Source organism: Ambystoma mexicanum, chromosome 4q (assembly GCF_040938575.1).
Source record: "Ambystoma mexicanum isolate Mex_15411 chromosome 4q, UKY_AmexF1_1, whole genome shotgun sequence".
NCBI classification, from domain to species: domain Eukaryota; kingdom Metazoa; phylum Chordata; class Amphibia; order Caudata; family Ambystomatidae; genus Ambystoma; species Ambystoma mexicanum.
The window spans coordinates 1,073,793,013-1,073,818,540 of NC_090928.1; the positions used below are offsets into that span (position 1 = coordinate 1,073,793,013).

Genomic DNA, 25,528 nt, shown 5'->3' on the forward strand with positions numbered 1-25,528 from the left:
AGCCTCTCCCCTTGGCTCTTTAATACTTACTTGGCTACACTGGCACTCCTCGTTTCCATCTTCTCTCCTAACTTAGTGTTATGCAGATGACACACCACTCTTCTTCAAACTCCCCGCTGACCCTCTTATTTCTTCCATCATCCCCGACTGCCTATCTGCCATCCAGTGTTGGTGCACTTCCAACGATCTCTGTCTCAATGCCAGCAAAACGGTGTTTCTTCCTATTGGGACCCCTGCTCCCTCTTCCCCTCACTCTGGCCATCCTGTATGGGCTCTCCCCCCTTCTCCTTAATCTGAAGCCAGAAACCTTGGAATCCTCTTCGACTCCTCTCTCCTTCCTCACATGCAGGACATTGCCAAGAAGTCCCACTTTCAACTCATCCTTCTCAAAGGAATTCTCACTTTCCCCCAGAAGCTCAATGTTACCTGTTACGGAGAATTCTCTTTAAAGGCTAATTTCCCAAACCTAGTGAGTCCCCCAGCAGCTTTGCTGGATTTTTGGGGTTTATTTTTTTTCTCCTGCTTAGAGTGAGACTCTTTTTACTCCCACTCTTAGACGTGATTTGAGGTGTTCCTTTGACTTTGAATGTGTTTTATGGGCTATGGCGTCCTTTACCCCATAGGGCTTCATGTGTTTTTGGTATGTGGGTTACACAGCACCCTCCGTGCAGTAACCCAGGGGTGTCGTAGCGACCCCCAAACATAGACTCCATACCCTGGGACTGACTACTGTCCCCCAGGGCATGTAAAGTCACCATTGGCTTTACTAGTCTCAAATTGTGAACAGAACCAGTACAAACCATATTGTGGACGTACTGGTCGGGGCAATTCGATTGCCCCGGGGTCTGTTGTTCGAGGGGGCACTGTCCAGTTCCCCCCCGACCGAGTTTTGGCTGGTGGCAGTGGATATTACTTTTTATATTCGACCGCAAATATCTTCCTATGGGATTTTCCCATTGTTCGAGGCTACCACTTTTTAACATAGCCTCAAACATACCGCCGGTTTATTAAATTAATATAAATTCACTGGTTGGTAATTTTTGCCGAAACTTGGTTCCAAAATGGCGTTTGTGCTCGCTTCTGTGACTCTAACCCAAGTCGAGCTCTTTGTCCCACTTTTTGGCGGGCTTCTCCACAGAAGCCTCCAAAAGTGGTGCCACTCTGTCTGGGTACCACAGGGGGTGTGGGAGGGGGTTTAGGCACCCTGGACTGAGTTGCCTCGGCAACTCAAGTCGTACTCTTGTGTGATTGGCACTTAGCATGTTTGAGTGACAGCTAGGCTGAATGAATGGCGGTTTTCTGCATAAAAGCAGGGCTTTGGGGACTGGAACTTCAGAAGTCGCCACAGGACCTAAAGAATCCGAGGAGGGAGAAGCCGAGCCGACCTGCAACGACGACGCCACCGGTGGAGCCCTGCTGAACCGTCTCACCACTTTTCCCGACGACAGAGGAGATCTCCAGTCCGGAGGGTCTTCTTCCTTTGACTGGTGGGGATAACCAGTTTGCCCGTCTTTTCGCCTTCCTGGACCATCTCGTGGCCACCTTGCCTGTGCCAAGCACCCCGGCAACCGGAATACCACGGTTTACCACTACCACAAAGAAAAGGGTAGTACCTTGTAACCGGAAAACTCCACGGCTGGTTTCTTCCCTGGCAGTGCAACGACCTTCATCTTTCCTCCACGTGGAGACCTCCTCTTCCTCTGGACGAAACACCGACTTGCACCCGCTGCCAGGAACAACTGCCCCCGCAGGAGCGTTCTTCCCATTTCAGGTACTGTGTCCCGCCTGGCTTCCCTTGCGACAGATCGTTCGGGGTGACAGTAAATCCTCGACTTTCTAACCTGGGTTAGCCTGGGGCCTGTTAACTAACTTTTCCTGACTTGATCTCGATCTTTTGTGAACTATCTACAAAGACTCTTTGGGCAGAACCCCACTGTGTGATCCTGGACACATTTCGCTTGCTCTCTCTAAGAGTGGGCCTGGCATTTGAACTTCCTTGCTCTCCAGTAGACTTTGCCTAACCTGCCTGACTGTGGTTCTTTGAAAAGTATTGAAATTGTGCGCTTTCATAACTCTGCCTTTTCCTCCCTTTTTTATATAATTTATTAGAGTGCCATCTTAGGTTAAGCGCTCACATGTGTCTGAAAATAAGTGGTGTTTCTCACTAAGACTTGTCTAAGTAGTTACGGTTGTATATGTATAATAGTGACTGTGTTGAATTTACTTACCTCTTTTTGTGCTAGTGTAATTTACAAGTGTGTCTTTAAATAATTATATACTTTTACACCAAAGCTCTGGTCAGTGTTTGCTTGTGCTACTGTATCTCTGTACCTATTGTGTATACTCTATATACTGCCTAACTCATCTTGAGAGAAGTCTGACTGCTCAGCCACAGCTACCAGGTAAATCTGGGTGGTGCAGACTGCTACCAATTGGGTTTACTGGCAAACACCTGTAGTCCTAAATCTTTTGCAGTGGTCCCTAAGGGAACTGCACAGATTTCTGCCTGACATTACCCAAGCTCTGGTTCTCTTTAGGCTTGACTACTGCAATAGCCTTCTCTTGAGTCTACCCTCTTCCTCTCTACGACCCCTCCAGCTAATATGGAATAGGGCAGCAAGACTTACCCTTGGCTTCAAGCCCAGGGACTGCATCTCTCCTGCCCTAAAAACTCTTCACTGGCTCCCGGTTGCTGGATTAAATTGAAATCCCTCTGCATCCTCCATGAGGCTGTCTAGGGCTGGGTACTATGCTATCGGCAACTTGCTCTTACTAAATACTCTCCCTCCAGACCAGTGGTCTTCAAACTATTTAGGCCTGAAGCTCCCCCCCCCTCTCCCAACCCCCCGAGTAAAATGTGGGCAGACCGGTCTTCCCAAAAAATGCCAAATGGACAGTACGTTTAAATGTCTATGAACTATCGCGCGCAGTCACCGCACCCTACTCCCAGTATAGTCCCTGGGCTCCCCCCACCTGCTCCCATAACAGTCTCTGGACTCACTCATCCCACTCCTAGCCCAGTTCCTGTGCTTTCCCGATCCCAACACAGACCCTGGGCTCTACAAACCCTTCTCCTGCCCATCCTGCTCCCACCACAGTCCCAGGGCTTCCCCACCCTGCTCCCAGCACAGTCCCAGGGCCAGTGGTGGCTGGTGATTTTTAAAAAAAATTTTAAGTGGACGGGCATAAATATTTCCACCAGATATGCCAATATGCCATATCGACGAGTGCCCATTTAAATAATGGGATAAAATGTTGCATTTTAGAGCATACTTTAAAAAACAAATGGGTAAAAAGCCAAATAGTTTGCAATAGGTGCTGGGGGGCACAGGAGGCAGGCATATTTTTAACTGGACATCTATGATAGATATTCAGTAAAATAAATACCATTCCTGTTCCCTGGGCTCCACAGAGCCTCAGTGGAGAGCTGATTTTGTTGTACAACCCTTCTTCCCCTCATTTACCCCCCCACTCGTCAAAATTAGCAAAAACGGACACAAACACATACACACAGCAATCACTCTTATCATTCACGCAAGCACCCATCGCCATACTCCCTCATAACACAAGCATCCATACACATTTAAATAAATAAATGAACATAAACGTACCTTCTGCAGGGGCCTGTGTGTGGGTTCTGAAACGTCCCAATCAAGGCTGCTCTGTCCGTATGTGCGAGGAGACACAGGTGCTCCCCCTCGCACATACAGACATGCAGTGCCCCAGCCTGCATTTCCAATGAGCTATACACGGCTGGTGAAGCAAAATTCCCCCAGCCTTGCATGGCTCAGTGAGCATGGACAGCTGGGGAACTGAACTGTCAAAGGGAAACCGTGTATCCCTTTGACAGTTCAGCCAGCCAGGAGCACACTCTCAGCTGGAGAAAGCAGCTGAGGGAGTGCTACAGTGTTTCACTGGGCTGGCTCCTCCATACTGGGTGAGGGGGCTACTGGGTGGACGCCCCATTGTCCATAATGGATGAGCTGCTAGTGTGAGCCAGTCAAAATGGGCCACTTTTATGGCCAATGTGGGCCAGTTTGACGAGTTACTTCACTGCAGCTAGTAGTTTTGACCATTGTTGTTGAATAAATATCACAATTTGCTTACATTTTAACAAAAAACACCCCCTTGGGTACTATGCAAACAGTCTGACTAAAGGAATGAATATCCCGTTGCAACTGTGGGCAACTTTTTCATTGGTGCCTGAGACCGTTGTATGCTCCAGTCTGACCATGTGAGCCGCCCTTGCCCGTTTCATGCTGGACTCTCGTCCTGTCCCCCCGTTCACCAATGATGCGGCCGCACCCCTAAATTGGAAGACCTCTGCTCTAGACCTCTACGTTCTCTGGTACCAACTCTGTGTCTCAAGCGTTTCTCTAAACAGGGGGGGGCTGGAGGCCGATCTTTCTTCAGCTGGCTCCCTCTTATGGAAGAGTCTCCTCCCCTCCTCTTGCTCTTGAGCCGGACCTCCTCAAATTCTGGAAAATCCTCAAGACTTTCCTTTTCACCTACTCCTTCCCTCCTCTGCTAATCCCACAGTTGCTGAGATCAGTGACTAGGGCCCTTATGTGTCCTTTAGGGCCCTGGCCTCCCACACCCAATTACCTTCAGCCTCTGCCTACACACAGCACTTGCCTTGGCACCCACTGGCCTACGCCATTGTAGGCTTACACTTACCTACTTATTGAGCTGAACGCTCCCTAGCACTGCCTATACAGAGCACTTGCACTGGCTGCTCGCCCACAAGCTCCCTCTTCTTCTCCCTCCACTTGCACACTTGAATGCTCACAAGGCCTAGTAGGTCTGTCTACCCTCCAGTCTATTCATTGTTTTTGATCATGTTCCCACCCTGTTGCCCTGTGGGCGCTTTGAAACACAATTTTCCTGTTGTATAAGCGCCTAACAAATGCACACTAAATAAATATGTTTTTCTGGACATAGGGAATGAAAGAATGTTTCTCAAAATGCCCTTGTTGGGTTATTTTGATTTGGGTGAAACTTTTTCTGTGTTTTCATCTTGTAGTTTAACTGGTTATTAGTTCCGTTGTAGAGCTAAAGTGAATGACCTGCTTGTGCCAATGACTGATTATGACTTGCAGCTGCAAGACTGTAAAGGAGTTTTATGGCCAGTGGAGTTGGGTTGATGACCCAACCTACCAAAGTAATGCATCTCATCTACCCTAGATGTGATGAATTGCCATCTGGCAAGGATATGAAAGCCCTGGCATCTTTTTAATTTTTTTTTAATTTTTGTTTTTTTTTATTAAATCATAAAATTATGCTGGTAATTCATACTGAAAGGGAAATCTCCTAATCAGATTCCACTTTTTCTAGCACTATGCCAAAAGCATAGTGTAATTGTGCCCTGCTGCATAAATATCCTGATTTGCAGCACCTGCTCTACCAGTGGCACAAAGCAGATTCAGAGTTCACAGCTGCCCTCTTGACAGCTGCATTGAAATCGAAGTCTCTGCGCAGTGCCTGCATTTAAAATATGCACCCCTGTTCCAAAAATGTCATAACTCTAAAGATCTGGGCCTGGTGGCATGCTAAACTGCAAAAATAAGCCATACCGTAATTGGGGTGTGGTGGCCAGCATCTCTCAAGTTCTCCCAGCCACATTAAATTGATATTGCACATGTGACAGCCCTGTGGGCCCAGTTCAGCTGCCGAAGGGTATGTGTATTCCCTCAGACAGGCTAGACCCAGCCCTACCTGCAGGAATGTAGCCTGGTGGGATTGCCTTTGTTCTTTTGTAAGGGCAGGTAACAACCTTCTCCCAGGGACAACGACTCCACAGGAACCTGGCCTGGGAATAGGAATTGAAGGGCACACCCATTCAGAAAAAGCTAGGCCACACATCAGGGTGCTGCATTTCTAAAGGCCTTTGTTTCTATTAAGGAGGAAAGTGGGCAAAGTGAGCGAGGGGGAGAGAGCTGTACAGTTTGGGGAGAATTCTGCCATTTTGTTTCTCTTTTCTGTCCCCTCCACTTTCTGTAGCACAAAGCACTTTAGGTGTGATGTCAGAAGGGAAAAGTGCCCTCATTTGAAGGGGAGGGATTGGACTCCTGAAGCAGGCTAGCTTTAGTCCAATCACCTGGAGGCTTTTGACTGTAAAAGGCAAAAGAAGGGGTCCCCACCACTTCATCTTGAGGCATCTTCGAATCATTGCTTGAGAAGATTTTGTTGTACCCTGCTGAGAGCAGTCCTTTCTGAAGTCGGCCAGTTGTGACGTGAAGGTGCATGTTCCAAAGGCAAGCTCTGCCCCCTAACCATCTCCGGGCATCATTGGGGGGCGGGGGGAAACTGCTGCTGGACCATAAGCCTACCTCTCCGCCAGCCGCCCTGTTGCCTTGGACCTCACTGTGCTGCAGGTCTCCTGAAGGTGTGTGCCAACCTCCCTCATGTTTGGAAGTCTGAGAAACTGACCTGCAATGGCCCTTCAGGCCCTGGAGTCTGACTCCCAGCACCTGCAAGCCAGAACAGCCTATGTCCCTGTTGTCGACGACCCGCTCCGAGCCATGTCTCAAGCGTACCTGCCGCCAAACAATCTTGTAGGATCCTTCGCTGCCCTTTGGTGTCCATTGTTGTCTGGACCACTGTTCGACTCAGTTCACCATCGCACCAACAAAAGCACGTTGTTGCCTCGGCTCGAACCACGAAGTACCGCTGCCTTGCTCTGTATCATTACCAAGAGTGCTGCATCTCTTCTATGTTTGCATATTCTGTGTTCTTCCTACAGTGGTGGGTTTTACCTTTTGATTGTGTTAGCTCTTTGTTTGCAGAAGTGCGTGGGCTGAGTGGGCGTTTTAGCCTCTATTTACCCTTACTCGTACTCCTGCACTGGTACTCCTGCAGGGCAGATGTCAATTTATTGCACTGCCCTTTGCAGGCTGTTAGTGTCTATTGTGGTGGTGGAAGCAATTCTTTGTCTCTAATGAGAAATGTATTGACAATAGACTGGATTGCCATATTTGCACTGGTATGATATATTTAAAAAGCGCCATTATGAACCACAATTTCTATAGTTGGTGTATACAATCCTTTGAGAATATGTAAAAATACATTTCTACACAAACACTTGTAACACTGAAGGTGGATAACTACTGAATACCTGGTTAAATGCAAACAAATGTGGAAAACATTTTGTTAACGGGGCTCAAAATGTAAAAACTATTTTTCTGGAACTACCTTAAAGTAATACCATTATCACATGCGTCCTGGCCTCAGCAGGCTCAAATGGTAGCTGCATGGTAAGGGTAAAACCTTTTTTTGGAAGAATTTGGTGTATAAAAATCTTTTTATACATTCAAAAGATTTTAAAATACGACCAAAGTAATCTGTACACTATACAATATATATTTGTATACAAATTATTCTTTACAATAATGTGCAGGATAATAAATATTCAGTAGTCGGTCCTATTATTCAACAATAATTTCTAAGGTATTATACTGGTAAATGATAACCCAAGCAACACGTTGAATCAACAGTTTCTAGTAAAAAATAACTGCATTAAACCTATTACGTTACGGCAAGATCGTCATACAAGAGCAATCCTGGCAAAATCAAAAATATCTTCTAATGAATCCAAAATTCTTCTGTCAGCATTTTGCTTTGCTTCCAAACTTAAGCATATACTTTGGTGGCATAGTTGAATAAGGGGTTCTGGAGCGCGCGGCACCCAATTTCTCACAATGTATGAATAGGTGTTGCAAAGTCTCCATCTTTAAGTTCCTACACAATTGACATTATTGTGAGTCTTGGACGTTTTGGACCATGCACCGATCACTTCATTGGTGTGCAAAAGGTTAAACTTAAAATGCACTTAAATTGGTCACAGGGATGTCTTGTGCTGTGGGAGTGTGAGGGAAGCCGGAAAGACATTCAGGGATTTTGCAGCCCTTCTTGATTTTCTTTTAAATTGGAATACATAAGGGTGTGGTCTTGTTGGACTAATCTGTATTTTACACGAATAATTATCAAAAGTATTTAACAGTCATTGGGTCTAAAATGACTTCCCGTACCCTTTGTGGTCTCGACTTCTAGAATTATTGATCTCTTCTCGAAGAGGCGCTAGCAAGGAGTTTTAATTTGAGAGCTTTATCCTCATGCACAAATGTAGTGCACAATTCGTGGCCGGGATGGCTAAAGAAACTATACCTGATGCCCATTTCAGAGAACATTTGAATGGGTGCGAAGACCAGCCAAAATCCTTCCCTTTCCCGTGTATCCAAACTCCCACTTAGTGAATTGATATTTTATTTGTATCGCGCTCAAACAAGTGTTCCAGAGCGTGGCAAGGGAGGTGAACAAGGGAGAACAAAACGACGATCTTACTAGGCCCAGTGACATTGAGAACGCACAAGTGCATGGAATCACTGCATGGATTCCATTTGTAGATCATAAGAACTATGTATTCTCACAAGTAGGCTTTGCATTTTGTGCAACCTAGACTCTGCAGGTTTATAAGGCAGATTTTGATTGGTGAGGTGGCGTACACACTCATTCCATGTGCTTGTCCAACCTGACACATTTAGGCTTTTTAGAATGACAAGGAAATGAGGAAATCCACTTGAGGGGAACTTGTCTATGTGCTTTTCTTGTTGGTGTTCTTTGGAAGGAGATTCGTTCACAGGAAGCCTAGTGAATAGCACCAGGTCATTTTGAGAAGTAACATCCCAGGTAAGCTGTGTTGCAAGATCCTGGCAAATAAAGCAACATCGTTTTTACAAAACAGGAACAACCCTCTTCAGAGTATTCTGAAGGGGTCTTGTGTTGGTGACGTCTCCGTGGATGGTTGGATGTGCCAGTGTGAATAACCTGCTGCTTTAATGAAGCCCGGCCCGTGGTTAGGTGTTCAGTTCTTTAGTTGGGAGACTGTGTCCCGGGGGAGGTGGTGGGGAGGCATTGGGGGTTGTCGAGCTTTATTTTGGTAACCCCATTTATATTTAGAAAGCAAGCTGACTGGTGTCTGTATCTTGCTACCTCCGTTTCATGGGTCATCATTACTGAGTGGGTAAACATATGAATGATTGACCTGACCCATCACAGCCATATTGACTCCCTTTTTGCCCTAGTTCCAAGTGCCTACCTCGAAATGCATTAGTTTCCATCTTAATCACATCAGAGCACTAACTACAAAGTTATGTAACTTTCTGTTTGGTTGTTAAATGACTCGGGCCATGGTAAATGCAAGTACTTTGTACTATGAATCTTAACAGATGACTCATAGTGCACAGGCGGATTGTTTGTAATGGAAGTTATCGGTGCAGTCAAATATGAAGGTTGCCCTTTGATCCTTTAATTAAAATTCGCATGCTCCTTATCTTGTGTCTCAGATAATCACTCTGTCAGATTTAGAATGCGACTACATTAACGCCAGATCATGTTGCTCGAAATTAAATAAGGTAAGTCATGTTCGACTTTAGCCAGAGAAAAGAATTTGTCGCCTCATGAAATAAATCGTGGAGGGGAGGGGGGTTAATATGTGCAGATAATGTACTTTTAAATATAACTTATTGCAACATTTGGTATCCAGTGATTTCAGCGCTGGAAACCAACCTCGCTGTGGAAACTTTCTTTTTTTTTAAAGCCCTTATCCAACACTTTCCCCACATATTCTGGGACTGGGGTTGGTTTATATAATTGCACCACTCCTAAGATATTTTGGGAAGGGGTGTTTAGTGGCTGAAAACAAATATAGTTTACCCAACGATGTTTGTTTTCAGCGATGAAATCACATGCAACCGCAGCATTTATGTGATGCCACCAATACGTAATTAATTACTGGGCTCTTCACCGTACACTGAGGCTGGTGACTAGGGGCATATTGGATTAGGCAGTTTGTCTCTTAGAAGACCACTCTTCATGTCTGTAAGCACAACCTTTTGTCGGATTAAGGGTTTCCGTCTTGTAGATCTGTGTGTTCATGTTTAATTCATCAATGATCCGATGACCGTTGGAAGTCCTGGCTTGGGAGAGTTTTAATTGTGCACTACCAAACCGGGTTTGAGCCCCATTTGTCAACTATCCCTTATGTAGGATCTCAAATGTGTAATTTATGAAGTCGATCTCCACGTGCAGCATGTCTGCTCGTTTAATTAACATGTGGGAGACCCCATTGCCTTGCAAACGCATGCCTCTACTTTCCCTGTGCTGTGCCCCAGATTTTTTAGCATCAATCAGGTTCATTTGAACCATGTCTGCCTTCTCTTTTCCTGCCCTCTGTTTTTTTACCCTCCCCAGTCTACTTTCTGCCTTGCCCTTTAACTGTCAGCTCTATTTCTGTAGGGCCTTACTGTTGATCGGTCCCGCCATCCCCTTGGGTGGCCCCCACTCCCTCCCACTTCTGTGGCCAGCTCGTTATGCTGTCTGTTCGGACACTTATCAAGGCAGCAGATTAACTCATTCTTTTCTGCGACAGTCTTCTTGCTTGGTTCCCTTTTGTTCTGTTGCTTCTCTGCCTAGACTCCATTCTTACCCACCTCTTACAGAGAGCAATATCTGCTGCCCTTTTGAATAACAAAAGTACTAAAGCTGAAAGGATCAATTGCTCATGAAGGCCATTTAATACATGTGTGGGACTCATTAGTTCAGGGGTATTAAGTTGGGAGGTAAATCTGAGAAAAAAACACATTTGCGGCCGTTGGAACATTGCCTTTATAATTCTTCTCTTCAGTCTATTTGACTGAAGTGCCAAACGTAATTATGTTCACTTGTGAAGGGAGTTTGATTGTGTGGGATTCCAGTAAACAAACCTGTGGTGTTTTTTTTGTTTTGTTGCAACAGCCAGATAATGAACACCTCTGCAGAAAGCACTCTCCCTCAAACAGTAAAGGGGATGCAATTTACTATCACTCCAGTGATACTGAATGCAGGGATGATGAAACAGGCTTTACTTGGTAGTTGGATCCTCTAGAAATAGTTTGAGGATGGCTGAGTCGGTTTGTGCTTAACCTAGAGGCAGTAGGTTTTCTCTACCTCATAGGACACTACACAAGTGCACCCCATTCATAATTGCATCCCTCCCATCAAGAATATTCATTGCACGCAATACCACCAAGGAAATCCTAGCCGTCATTGCAGACTTACTTCCCCTGCTTAATCGAGTAAAATATTCATTGTCCTAAATATTAAGAACTGTCCTTCGTTGTTGTCCTTGAAATAATCCACAGGCATTACTCCTGTTGAGCCAATTTACTAATGGCAGTGAATGTCATTCCCTGTTAACTATGAATCGCTGGTTGGGTTCCCCAGTAGCCACTTTTTTTATAGTGGTAGTCCCTCCTTAAAGGAAGTCCAGAACCCCGTGCGGGGGCAAGAGGTATGAACTATTAGCAAGAACATTCCATTTAAAGGTTCAGTCACATCTCTCAAACACATTTGCAGTGAAGAACCTTGCCACTAATCGTTGGGTTTTTATTTTTACTGCTTTGACCTCTAAGTTATCATTGGTATTTTGATCCCTCGTGCGAAGTGTGCTGTCCAGAAATTCCCTGTTCTATGCCTCTAGGGTCCTGGGTGTTGCGCAATAGGTGCAAATCACGTTATCGTGTTTACTTAGTATTTCGTATTTCAGACTGCTTTCAATGTCATTCCCTGTGCTACTTTATGGAATGCCTTTAAAAGGTCTGGGGATTTCCCCCCCCCCCCCCCCGACGTTACTTTCGGCCTTGCTAATATTGTATTCGAACAATGAAGCTATGATGAGATGGAATACAAACTGGGAGTTATCTAAATCCTTTCCAATCCAAAAGGGTGTCTGACAGGGTTGGGTCCTGAAATGATTCTGCATATTTATTAATGGAGTAATCAATCAAATTCTGGCAACCACAATGGATGTTACCACAAGTCGGGGGGAATGGGGCAATATCCAATTTTGTTTGCAGATGATGCTGCATTGATCTCCCTGACACCTGTGGGGTCTAAATAAGCCATTTATGCTCTTTAATGAATTTTGTGGGAAAATGGTTTGAAGATAAATATCAAAACGATGAAAACAATGGTATTTGAGGTGTGGTGGGGAGATCCGGAGGTTGCACATCGTCCAGATTAGTGAACCAATTGAGCAAGTCCAGTCTGACTATTTAGGATTACGAATGACCGAAAAGGGGGAGCCAAAGTGAGAAGACGGGCATCGTTATTAAGATATAGCAATGCCATTAATTACAGGATTTCATAGAAAAAATGCAGGGGAGGGTAACGCAATAAGGGTAACCACCGAAGTATATAGGGTACAGGCACGGCAGGCTGCCCTACACGGGTCAGAACTTTGGGGAAGCACAAACTCCTATAGTCTACAACCCATTGAAAATATGTTTTTAAAGTGTGTTCTGGGACGCCCAGCATCTACCCCCACAGCACCTGTACACATAGATCACGTAATAAAATGGAATCATCTCCTATATTGTGTGAAAATATGGAGCCCACCGTCTGTCAGTGTACAGGGAGGCATTAAAGGGTGTCTAATCATAGGAAGGTGGATAAACAGTAAAATGGTGCTTCTATGCTGTAATGAGGACCTATAGTATAGACCGGAAACTATCAATAACACCACTAAGGGGCTAGTGAAAAGGATGTACAAATAGGCTGAGGAACAGAGAATAATGGCTATGCTCATGAATCCGCAAACATTTAATTTGTAGTGGAGTAGGAAATTAACATGGGGTGCTGAATGGTATTTGGATGTTTTTAAGACCAAAATATGCATGTGTACTTTATATAGAATTTGGGATGGGACCGATACCCCTGGCTGAACGAACAATTCATTGGGACCCCATCCTGACTAATAAATGTCACTGTAATAGTGCAGCAACTGAGAAGATTTCACATTTCCTCTTACTTTGCGGATCCTATTTAAATATATAAGGAAGCTGTATTTGAAACCCATGTTCCTGAAGTATGGAACTAGATCTTGGAGAGGGAGGCGTTGGAAGGCTGCCATCGAACAGATGAGGAACTTGTAATATACGCAGTGACATTGTTATTCAGGGCTTGGCAGGGAAGACACAGTATTGACCCTAGCCTTATGGAGCTTGGTCTTTTTTTTACTTAGTTATAATCAATAAAACTTGATTTTTCAATTTATATGTAAGATACAAAAATTCATAAACTCATTACATTCATATAACAAAAAAACTCATTTACATTTACATGGTTGATATCATCAAATCTCAAAGTAATACAAATTAAAATATATCTGAGAACATAGTACATAATATTAAAAAATGATATATAAAGAAAGTTCAAATAAGATAAAAGATAAAAAATGATTGCAGCACATGATTCACTGTGTCCCGTCCTATGTCTCACAAATTACTCATAATTATTGGCTTTTTCAGCAAATTTAAACTGTATAAAAAATTAAGAATCGCATATCTAGTAGTTCTCGTTGTGGTATGAAACCGCTCCCATAATCTGGCACTTGTGACAATCAAGTGCCTGTTAAACAGTGGCTCAAAGTGTAAAATTCTTTGCGATAGTAACATTGGGCATTCAGTACACAGATGTATCATCGTTTCAGGAGCAACCTGACATCGACATTGTATATCGGAGATTGGTAACAGTTTGCGTGTGCACAAAACTTCCTTAATGGGCCAGATATTTAAGCGGAATCGCAAGAAATCATCTGTCGCTAGGCAGGAAACATGGTTAAATAGCTCTGTTTCACCATACCGTTTTAGGGTGAATGGATTAGTCAAGAATTTATGGTATTTGAGGCACGCACTCCTGGTTTTGATGTAGTCCTATTCCCAAAGGCGCTTTTTGGCCTTGTCTGGGTTGTCAATTAATAATGCCAAGGAGATGCCTACATTAATAATCTTTTGCGCCATTTCTTTCCAGGTCACAGCAAAGACATCCATAGATCTCAGGAGATATTCCGCTATAATGCTTAGGAGGCCTGGCCGATTATTACCCATCACACATTTACGGTAAAATAAGCATAGTTTCCATAAAATTAGCATAGTTTCCATTTATATATTGCATAAAGTGAAAGTAGGCTGAGCTTGTGTCTGATAATACATATTGGTTCTCGCTTCCAATAACAGCTTTCTATGATTGAGCAGGATTTACTTGTGAATGCCTCGGTAACATATAAGATTACTGGGGTTCGTTTTTATTTATAGTATACAATGATGGGGGTTATCGAGAATTTACAATACCTTGCTTTAATTAGGCGTGCTTTAGATATGGCCGTTATTAATTTTTGCCTTACATGCTGATAATTTGCGTTCTGATTGGGGCAGTTGGTTATATAAGTACCCAAATAAATATATGACATAACTGAAGTTAAGTTGATGTTTTGAAGGGGCCACTGGTGAGTGGCAACACATTGACTATGTTTGCCAAATTGTATAATTTTTGTTTTCGTTAGATTAAATGAGATGCCATTTTTCTGGGTGTATCCGTCCAGAGCACCTACGAGAGCTCGTAACCCATTAGGGGTCTTTGAAAAAAGAACCATGTCATCAGCGTAGAGGAAGAATTTTACATGGACGCCATTTGATTTTGGGAGAATCTGATATAATTGCTTCAAAACTAGAACCCACGTCAGAAATAAAGAAGTTAAACATAGCAGATGCCAACAAACAACCCTGTTTCAATCCATGGGCAGTGTAGATTGGATCAGATAAGAGGCCTTCATGAGACAATTTAATTTGGATTGTGGTGTCGGTGTGTAAATCAATGAGCCATTTTAAGACAGACCATGGACACCCTCTGTCCATCAGTGTTTTTTTTTTTTTTTTTTTTTAAGAGAAGCTCACGAGGGATGGTATCAAATGCCGTGCGGAAGTCTATGAAGGCAGTATAAAGTGCCTGAGGTCGTTGTTGTGCTTGCTGTATAATACTATTCAAAGTAATGATGTTAACTTCTGTACCGAGGCCTGGGAGGAACCCTGTCTAGAATGGATTGCGTAAGCAGTTTGAGTACAGCCATAGATGGAATTTATTCAGAATGAGCCATGCAAATGCCTTACCCGGGCAGTCTAATAGGGCAATGGGTCGGTAAGATGTGGGATTATCTCTGCTGCCTTTTTTTAATATTGGAAGTATTATAGATTGCTTCCAAGATTTTGATATAACTCCAGTTGCAAATATGTGCATATAGATTTGATGAAGTATATCTGCCCATTCATGTGGGTGGTCCTTCAGCATACCATTATGCAGGCTGTCTGGGCCCACTGCTCGCGATCAACTCAAATTTGAAATGCAATACTGGATATCTTCAATATCTGTTATGAAGTGATGGAGCGTATGTTGACTGCTCAAATTTGGAGTCAGGTTTTCAAATGGGGAGCAATATAATTTGTGAAAGTAAGCTTTCCAGACTTCATTAGGAATGACATTGATTTGTACAGAACCTTGAGTTTTGGATGTAGCCTCATTCAAGCAAGCCCAGATGCCACTCATGGATTTGGACAAAATCTGATGTAACATTTTTTCGCCATCACTTTGAAATTTAAACACGCGGTGACTCTTCCACCAAGGGCTATAGGATGCTTTTATTTGGTTTTTTTTGCTGTCATTCGACTTGCAATTGGAAAAAATTTCAAATTACGAATGGCCCATCATAGATGAGCTTTCTTTAGCTGCACCATCGGATCATAGGGATGATGGTGCTTGTATTTTATTTAAATCTGGCATTATAGTTTGCTTGAAGAGTTGCATCCTTTCAACATGGCAATCGGTGTCATCAATTATAGGGGAATTAAAGGTCTTCCTCAGGGAATGTTTGTATTGATGCAGCTTGCAAAGGTTCCAAGGTTCCAACACAAAAGGTTGCCACTATTATTCACCATGACGTTTGTGACGTGGAGATTCCTTTGCTGTAACATTGCGAGCTGGGGAATTATGTAATACATAATGATCTTGTTGTGGTCACTAAGAGTTGTTTGTATGACCTGCATAGATTGAACTTATGCGAAGAAGCTAGTGTGTACATAGATATAATCTAATGTCGCCCGCTTGTCCGCCCTGCCCCCGGTGAATTGAGATGGGACATCTCCCAGTACAGCACCATTCAACATGACAAAACCTCTTTCTTGCATGATGTTGGACCAGGTTATTTCATCAGTTGCTAGCCTCTTTTCTCCATTTGGAAATAAGTGCAGGTTGAGTTCACCAACTATAATTGTATGCTGTATATTCTAGTCCAACAACAAGGTGTCGAAGTGCCAGAGCAAATATTAAAAAAAAAATAATGGTCTACTGATAAGTTCTGCCTACTCCAGTAGATGTTAATGATGACAATAGTTAAGATACCTGTGGTCAGTTTGACAGCTTGAAAGTAAGGGGAAAGCGAAGGGAGTTTTTCACCTGTGCAAGCAGAGGTTTTGCTGATGGCCAAAAGGAGTCCGCCAATAGGGCATCCCCTGATGTTCTTAATGGCTAGTGTGACGATGATTGAGTGAGATGCCCATACAGGGGTCTCGGTGAGCCAAGTTTCCTGTAGTGCAACAATGTCATGATTTGCTGGGCCATTGATCCCAGAATTGATGTTTATTGCCTCTTGTGTTCCATGAGACGAAACTGCAAGTAGTGACAAATGCATCATGTTATGACTTCGAACTATAAGATTGTACTTTCGTAGTGTAAATTGAATGGTTTGTAGTTTGCGATGTCGAGCCGATGTGTTTAGGCTTGTATATGTTGACCTGTGGTCTTTCGGCAGAATAAACTTGGTGTTTTATTCTTGTAATAATACAAAACCTAGATTGAATAAGGACATTCTGGCCTTCCACAAGATGTTGGCTGCTAGATTAGATTGCACGTGTATTCTCGCCTCTGAGATCATTCTTGTTAGTGAATTTCACTAGATTGATGTCTGCTGTGGATAAGGCTGTTAGTATTGGAACTTCACTACAAATATTTAGAATGCTCGCTCTGTTAAGGGTGTACTTTGGAAATGGTGCATCACAACATCTTAACACTAAGCAACAGTGTTTAGGCTGTTTAGTCGTTATTCAGACGATTAGAATTGGACAAGTGTTTGTCTAGATTTTGTTGCAGTCCTTGGGGGGGGGGGGGGAGGGGGAGTCTACGTCCTATAAATGCACCTTCATCTGAGTTACTTATATTGGATGATTTCAACGGAACCTTTAGCGGCAAGCTCACATCAGGGAATGCTTTGCATTGTGTATTGTCAACACATTGCTTTCGACCATGATATTCCACAAAATAAGAGTCATTTTATGGCTTTATGATGTCCCTTATATCTTTGAATTGGTGAAACTGTCTGGGCAGATGGCTCTGTCGTTGGTGAAACGGTGGTCGTGGGTTGTGAAATAATCTGGGTAAGTAAGGGTATAGGTATACTAGGAGTAATCTGATGCAGATCTTTTTGGAATGTTTGATCTCTAGATGGGGCAGACGGTTGCGAGATTTGATCACTGCATATGCCTAGTGGAGTGATTTGGGTAACAACCTGTGAATTGGAACTAGAGAGCTGTTGCGAGGAAGCCATTTGATAGTCCTCAGATCTTTTTAGAGGGGGCTTCCTGAATCATATAAGCATTGATAGAAGCTCTGATCTCTTCTCTGTTACTCAAGTGTTGGCGGGACGATTTGAGCTTTGCCTAGGCCGTGGTGGAATGCACTGTTTTCACGCCAACTATTTTATTACTGGTAAGCTCAATTGTGGATACTGGAGGGTTTAAGATGTCGGTCTGGGCAATGGAGGTCTCTAGGTAGCCTGGTAGATCTCTTTTAGTTGTAACTTCCACCAATTCGTCTAGGGGTCTGTAGGCCATAAATGTCTGGGTAGTGGCCTTGTGAACATTCAACATTTCCTTGGCAACTGCGATAGTCTGAGGCTTTTCTCACCTGGTAATAATTTTAATAAATTTGCACACTTTTACTTTTGATTGTGTGCGCCGCCCTATTCTTGCCCGTTGCACAGGTTTACTTAGCTCAGTGTTACAAGTCTGAGTGACCTGAGGGACAACTTTATTAAGCTCTGCATTGGTGGACACTGGCACAAAAAAGCTTGAAGATTGAAGTGGGGATCGTATTAACACTGGGGGTAGTTTTGGGGCAAGAGTATTTCGCCCCAGCATCTTTAGGTGCTGGAACATCTTTATCCATGTTGTTTTTGTAGCTTGTCAAGCATTACTTGTTGATCGTCAATTGCATAGCGAGAATCCACAGAACTTGTTTGTGGATTGGTCAGCACATGTGGAGAAGGAGACGATGCACTCTATGCGTGACAAGCATTTGCCGGACTCACTTGCAGCACATTTGGCACATATAGTATGGACTGTGAAACACTCAGGACATCAGAGTTCTGTGGTCTTGGTTGTCATTTAGGAAGTTGAGTTTGTCTAAAGCCTTATCACACAGCTCTAAATTGGATGGTTGCCGATTTGAATTGGAGGTAGGAATTACCTGAGTTGATTGCTCCTTTGAGAACTTGCTGTAGTAATATCATTTGATGCGCCATCTTTGTGTCAGGGAATTTCATATAGTTTTGCTATTGTTAGGAGGGCAGTATTCATGGCGCTCAAGGTGTTAAGCGCTGGGGCTTCTGGAAAGGAGAAGCGCTTCGACTGAGTTTTGTTAATAAAAAATTAGGAATCCTCCATCTTCCTGACATCTTGTACGACATGGGGTGGGAGCAATAAAGGAGAGTGACTCATCTACGAAGTGGGTGTTGGGACCATGCGGGATATCTGGTGACTGATGGACGGTAGCATGCCTCTTTTGGAGTGAAGAACCCTGTTCTGGTGAAAGCTTATTATGTGCTGATGTAATGCTCTGAGTATGAGCCGCATGCAACTGGATCCGATCACCAGTATTGGAGCAAATGTAGAGAATGTCGGGAGATTGTGGAGGGGACTTATTTGATGTATCCATAAATTCCATAGCCTCATCAACCTCCCCTGTGATTGTTAGAAACCTGTGTGCGGCACAAAGCTTGTGTTGGACGGCCACTGTGCATCTGATTTGTTCCAACACCAATTGAGAAATGATGTGGTCGGATGGAGGGGGTAAGCTACAGGTTTGCAATTCGCCTGAGACACAAGCTGATACTAGAGTTATGTTAGTGACTTCCCCTAATGGGCCTAAAATGTTCGGTGCATTGGAATCGGTTGAGAGGGGGGGGGTGCTGTTACATGAATTAGGATCACCCTGTAGGACAGATTCTGGACTTTGTGCTAGCACAGGCAGAGGTGAACAATCATTGATATTTGTGTTATCGCTGTTCCTAATGTTGGCGCCAATGGATGAATCGGCTCGTGGAAGAATGGAATCGCTAGGGATTGGTTCATTAGAATAATAGGCGCGGATGTCTGATGTAAGGGACATTGAACGCTGGAGATTTGGACTCCTGTGACTCGCGCGGCGTGAATTTCTGGCCGCCGCCATCTTAAGATGATCAAGTGTAAGCGGCTGGGCCAGATTAATGGCTGGCATGCCGGATTTCAATGTAAATCTCTTGAGTACCATTGTGGAAACAAGCAGTGGTATTTCCCAAACCAAACTTGTACTAAAATTAGATAATTATAGAAATGGTCGCTCACACGATAAGGTCTGTTTGGCTCCCGCTGCCCGCTCAAACGCTAGACAGTAAGACGGCCTACTCGCTTGAACGCACGCGCTGAACGCACGTGAGCATAGGTTTTGTGAGGACTGTTGGGAGTGTGGACGGATTCCAAAAAGACACAAATGCCAACAAAATCCACAAGGAGGCAGACGGGCAGCCAAAGAAACCAAGGGGAAAAAAAGAAAAGAAAATATTTAGTTTACTGTGTTTGGGCAAACGTTATAGGCAAATCCACAATCTACAATTCAAAGTTGGTCCAAGGTTGATTGCAGGAAGTTTTTACCCAATCAACAGCAGTGGCAGAAGAAAAGTCCAAAGTTCGCACTCTGGACAGCATGATGAACAGCAAGACAGCCCACTCCGCAACCGCCCAGACGCGCATTTTTATTGTTATTAGAGTTAGAGTGTAAGCAAGTGCACCTTGGTCAAATTTCTTTTATTGAATGTGTACTTATTTATTACCATACTTCTTTGATGGCATTTAGCCGAATAAAGATCTTGATTTGGTTGCTGGTTGTGGTGTAATCTGCTTCTTACTCTACATTTATTCTATTCCTAATAGATTTTTAAGTAGCACTGAAGTATGGTCTCACACATCAGGTTAAACAGTTTGGTACAGGCAGAATCCTTTCAGACCTGTGGCATTAATTATAAACCTGCACCACAGAACTCTTTAATATTAATCTTAAAGCTCATTTTCATTAATGTCCACATTTCAAAGCTCAAAACATCACTGCTAAAATCTATTGAGTGGGTATAGCAGTGTGTGAAATTACCAGGAGCTGGTAGATTGTTGCTTGGAAGATCCTGGTTAGCTTTACACCAACAGATACGAGGAGCTGCTTTCTACTACTTAGGCCAACTTGTGCCATTCAAACATGCCTATTTGATGTTAAATCTGGGTGTTTCGGGGTGTTGTGTAAAGTGGCATTGCAACACATTTAGTCAGGGTCCGTAGCCTGAACTTGTTAAGGATATTGGAAAACCTCTCAGCCTGTGGTGGAAGGCCTACCAAGGTGGAAACCAGAGCCAATCTTAGCACAAAGGGGAAGGTGACTGTTGGAAGGATCCCAGCCCCTTCTTTACCCTTCTTTATGTGCCTGTGTGCTTGACAATACTACCACTCTTAATCACTCCTGCAAGATGCTGGCCAGTTTGTGTGGCAGAGCTGCAACGTCCTATTTACTGGTACTTCTGAGCACAACCTGAATAAACTACTAATGATTGAGAACAATGCTCTCCGAGCGGCCATTGGACTCTCCAAATCTGACCACATTTCGAAAGCCAGGAGAGAGGCACACTGACTGGCTATCCGAGAAAGGTTTACGTTCAAAACACTCCCTGGTCCATCGATGTCGCTTCAACACTGCCCCGACCTACCTCTCATGCTGCATGGAGAAATGCTCCCCCAGCCCGACCTCTTAGATCTACAAACTCTCACTTCCTGAAGATTCCCCCCCCCCCCCCCCCCCCCCAACTGGGGTGGGTGGGAGTGGGTAAGAGCTTCCTGGTCATGGCCACCAGACTCTGGAACAATCTCCCTTCAGCACTCAGAGAAGAACCGGCCTACTGGACCTTCTGCAGAAACTTAAAGACCTGGCTGTTTAAATAACTTTGCTCCTCCTGAGACTCATTACTCCTCCTAATGCATTTCTCCACCCGCCTCTCCCTTCTTTTTTCCCTCAATGTAACTAGTGCCTAGATATCCAAGGGTTTATTTGCTGTAATAACTGCAAAAATAAATGACTACCAACCGCCTCAGTGGTGTACTGAAGAGAAAACTCGTTCCTAGAGAACATTTCAGAACACAGCATTCTATCAACTGGCAAATTGAGTCCCAGCCCAATATCATCTTGTGGGACACTCGAACACACTGTAAAGCCCGGCGTGGGAGGCCTACCAGGGTGGAAGCCAGAGCCAGTCCTAACCCAGAGGGGGAAGGTGATAGTTGGGAGGGCTGCAGTCTTTCCTTTACGTGCCTGTGTGCTTGACAACTGTACATTTCTTTATCACGCCGTACCTTTATTGCAAAATGCTGGCCAGTTTCTCCGTTTTAGAGAACCATGAATACAAGCAGTCCCAGAGGTGGGCCGAAGAGAAAACAGCCCACAAGAGCCTCCAGAAGGGTACTGCGTACCTGCACTCCAACGGGCACCTCAAGGAAAGGAAACTGCTATGGGACACTGCACAGCAGACTACAAGTTTCGGTGCTGTTTTCTGAAGATTGTAACTCCTCCTGGGAGGGTAAGATTGGTATTAATTGGCCTGATCGATCCAGTGAAAGGAGGGGGGGCAGGATAAGTGGCCACATGAAACAGGAAGGTTTGGGTTGTTTGGCTGAGATCAGAGGGGATGGAAGGGTTCTAAAAGACCAGAAGAAGCAAGGACAATAGAGGAGATACAGGGGAAAAGAGGAGGAATTGGCTGGTGAGAGGAAGTGTACATTGGTGTTATTGTGCGTGTAAGGGGTGTGAAGTGGTAGTAGGAGAGTATGGAATGAGTGAACAGAGGGTCTCTCAGGGGGGTTAACGGAGAGTGGCTGAAGGGGACTAGTAGTGGTGGTGTGGAGAGAGATGGTATCCAGTGATATTTTTCGAATAGAAATGACCAAAGGCCTTTTTCAACATATCCGAAATACCGAAAAAAGTTTTAAAAAGAAAACCCATATGGGGTGGGGTAAGGGAGTAAAACCGGTGGGGGTTGGGGGTGAGGCTATAGACATAGGGAGATGGGGGGGGGGGGGTTGTGGGGGCTTGAAGGGGATGGGGGGGTAAAAGATTAGTCCAATGTTTTTGATAATTTTTCTTTCTTGAAAAAAATCATAGATCCGAGAGAGATGCCATCGGAGGGACAGCTACAGAGGGAGGGAGGGAGAGCGAGGGGGGAAAAGCGTGAGATAAGGTGGAGGAAGGAGACTAGCGGAGTAGCCCGGGAGAGTGTGTAACAGAGGGAAAGTGGTAGAAAGGCATGGAAGACCAGCCAAGTGTCTGGAGTGATTGAAAGGCACTAGCCAACCGGGGTCCCTGATAGGTGTCACTCAGATTGTTCGTAGAGGAAGTCTAGGCACATAAAGCATTTTCCTTTAGGTAATCACGAGAAGCCTGCCTTTAGATACTCGAGGGTTATCAATTGTGCTTACCAGTCTGGGGCTCGAGGGACGCATGAGTTAGGGTGGGTCTGCCTATTTCTTGGTTGGAGGGAGGAGGACAGCCATCGGGTCCTTTCATTTCAAATATAAAAGCCCTTGCACCTCACCTGGGAGTTGCTGTATTCCTGAGGTCATCTGTGACACATAGAGGACATTTAATCCATAATGGATCATAAACAATGGATACAATGTCATACTTTGCCTCTTGTTTGCAGTTAAGTTTACTACTTAATTTACAAAGGGTTCTTCTGCTTGCTCAGTGGTTGATACCAATACTTACTCCCTTTCCTGATAATGGAATATGGTGTGTTAGGAATCACTTTGAAACAATAGTTCATGCCCACATGTGCACTGTTAGATCCAGATGTCAATCACTAGCGGTCCGCTTTGACCAACGCATGCCATAGAGCTAGTACAAATGAGTGCCCGACATACTCCACTCCCATACTAAAAGGTACTACACAAATGTTGGCTGTCGTAACCCATACTGCCTTCTTGAGGTTTTTCATGATTGACTTAAAGTGGTCTCCAATCGAGGACTGTTCATTTTGTTATATTCTAGAGCATTTGCTCTTCCCGCTCTGATTCTGCACAGAAGTCAGCTGACCAGTACATTGCAATCTCTTCTGTTTCTTCCTCATACTGGCAATGTAGGTTACATTCTATCTCCCAATACCAGTCTGTTAATTTTAATCTCCTGATGGAAAATGTCTGCGTCTGTTGCTACTGAAGATGTGTTTTTGCATTCGCTCTTTTATTCTGATATTGTTGAGATGGAGGTCAAATGAAGATCGGAGGCAGCTAGGTCAGGAAGGGCCCTTTACTGTACAAAGATAGGCAGGTAGTGGGAGGTGTGTGGAAGGACATAGAAGGGCAGATACAATGGGCATCCAACACAAAGGGGACGGTAGCCGACGCTGACTAACTGACCCTAGCAGAAGACTGTGTTGCAGACACTTAGGAACATTTCACATCAGAGCATGAACCAGACAGACCTCAATTTCTACAGAGGCAAGCTGGAAATCATCTAACATTTCTTCCTCCTTTTAGATTATAAACCAAAGATGGTAACCTGGAGCAGGAGGGGGAACGGTAGGTAGACTGATGAACACGCTCAACTTCATTGACCAGCAAGGATGAAGGGCCACGGAAAGTGAAGCAAAGAAGCTGCCCATAAAATGTGCGCACGATACAGAGTCGCTTTGTTTTGGATGGGGAGGAAATTCAATTTATAAGTGATGTCATCCTTAATCTTCAGAATTCTATTGCAGTCTAAATAGCTTGAAAAATCCCTCCCTTTATCTGGTACCCAGCCCGCCTCCACATCGTGTGAGGAAATTCGGTCTTCCTTTCAGGATAAGATACTCAAGATACAAGCTAATATCATGAAATCTTCAGCAGGGACCTACTCTCTGAATACTGGTTTCTTAACTTCTTGTCTCGGCAGGCAGTCGCATGTGAACCGGAGCTGTTTGAACTCCATCCTTTGTCTGCCTCTGACACCAAAGATGTCTTAACATCTCTCAAACCCACAAGCTGGCTGAGTGACCCATGCCTGTCCTTTAATGGTAAGCGTGTGCCGACTCTTTCAGCCAGCTAATTAAAGTTTTTTTCAATGCCTCTTTTAAAGAATGTTCTGTTCCTGGTGACCCACAAACACTTTTGTTATGCCATTATAAAAAGAGCCTGATCTTGATCCGGATGTCTGTGCCAATTATCGGCCTATTACTAATACTATTGCCTCCTAAAAATGTTGAATAGAGTGGTCACCTCCCAATTGCAAGACCATCTGGAATCCTCGTTACTAGATTTTAAGTAGGCAGAGGCACGGAATGGGCTCTGCTGGATGTAAAATTTGTTCTTGTACAGATAATGGATCAAGGTCATCTAGGAGTGTTGATGCTGCCTGATTTATCCACAGCGTTCAACACCATTGATCACTCCATACTTCTACAGCGAGTTGGGGACATTTCCAGGGTATCCTAATGGTATTGCCTCATTTCTCAGAAATAGACCATCCTGAATCAAAATTAAAAATGTCTCGAGCAGAAGGGTTTGAGGACGGGGGGTCCTAGATCCTGATACTACGATTACCTACATTCAATCTAATTTTAATGTAATAGAAAAATTGATAGCGTACACTTGGCTGGGTCTTAATCAGCAAAAAAGATATTGTGCAAGTTGCTTCTCCCATTCATATTATAAAAACTTGCGACGTATATTAAGATTTTATGCTTGCTGAATACCTCATAAAAACACAAGCGAACATTAAAAAGGGGTTTACTCTGGACTGTTGTTTGTCACTAAACGCACAAATATATAAAGGTTAATCAGCTCATCTCATTTCAATCTTATGTTATTAAAACACATCAGGCCGCACTTATCAGGAAATCATTGGTCTACCATTGCTTGGGCTATTTTGGGTTCACGCCTAAATTATTGTAATGCACTGTATGCTGTTATGCCTAAATCCAGCGTGTATTGGCTACCAGTAGTACAAAATACTGCTGCACCGATTGTTGCTAATCTGTGCAGCATTGTTAAATTTAGGATTGCCCACACACCTTCCCCCGCCCCCCAAACAGCCTCAAACACTTACACTGGCTTCCGATAAGGAACAGGATAGTGTTTGAACTCTTTAACAATTGCCCACAGGCAGAGGCCACCTGTGTGTATGAAATATTGATTCAAGTGTTCCAGTTCTTCTAAGCCAGTGAGAGCAGCTTCTCCTCATATCGTGACCATCAATCTTTTTGGGCTCTCTAGGGGTCTGGAGTGGTCATCGCAGCCACACCCTGGAATGCCTTCCCAGAAGTTCTATGCTGCACTCAAAA

General features: G+C 44.0%; 1 protein-coding gene across 3 annotated transcripts in view; it reads left to right on the forward strand.

The window, feature by feature from the left end:
* The window catches only part of CNIH4 (cornichon family member 4), a 156,862-nt gene that overhangs the window by 65,656 nt on the left and 65,678 nt on the right, over positions 1–25,528 (forward strand). Inside the window, exons 1-2 of one of the 3 annotated variants that reach the window (XM_069608647.1) lie at positions 9,366–9,410; positions 24,142–24,262. The exons of 1 other annotated variant lie outside the window; for it this stretch is intronic. In XM_069608647.1, coding sequence (XP_069464748.1) covers positions 24,260–24,262 — 3 coding nt within the window. In that variant the 5' untranslated portion in view covers positions 9,366–9,410; positions 24,142–24,259. Of the gene's footprint in view, positions 1–9,341; positions 9,411–24,141; positions 24,263–25,528 lie in introns of those variants that run through there. One more of the 3 variants, XM_069608646.1, reaches the window with a different exon arrangement.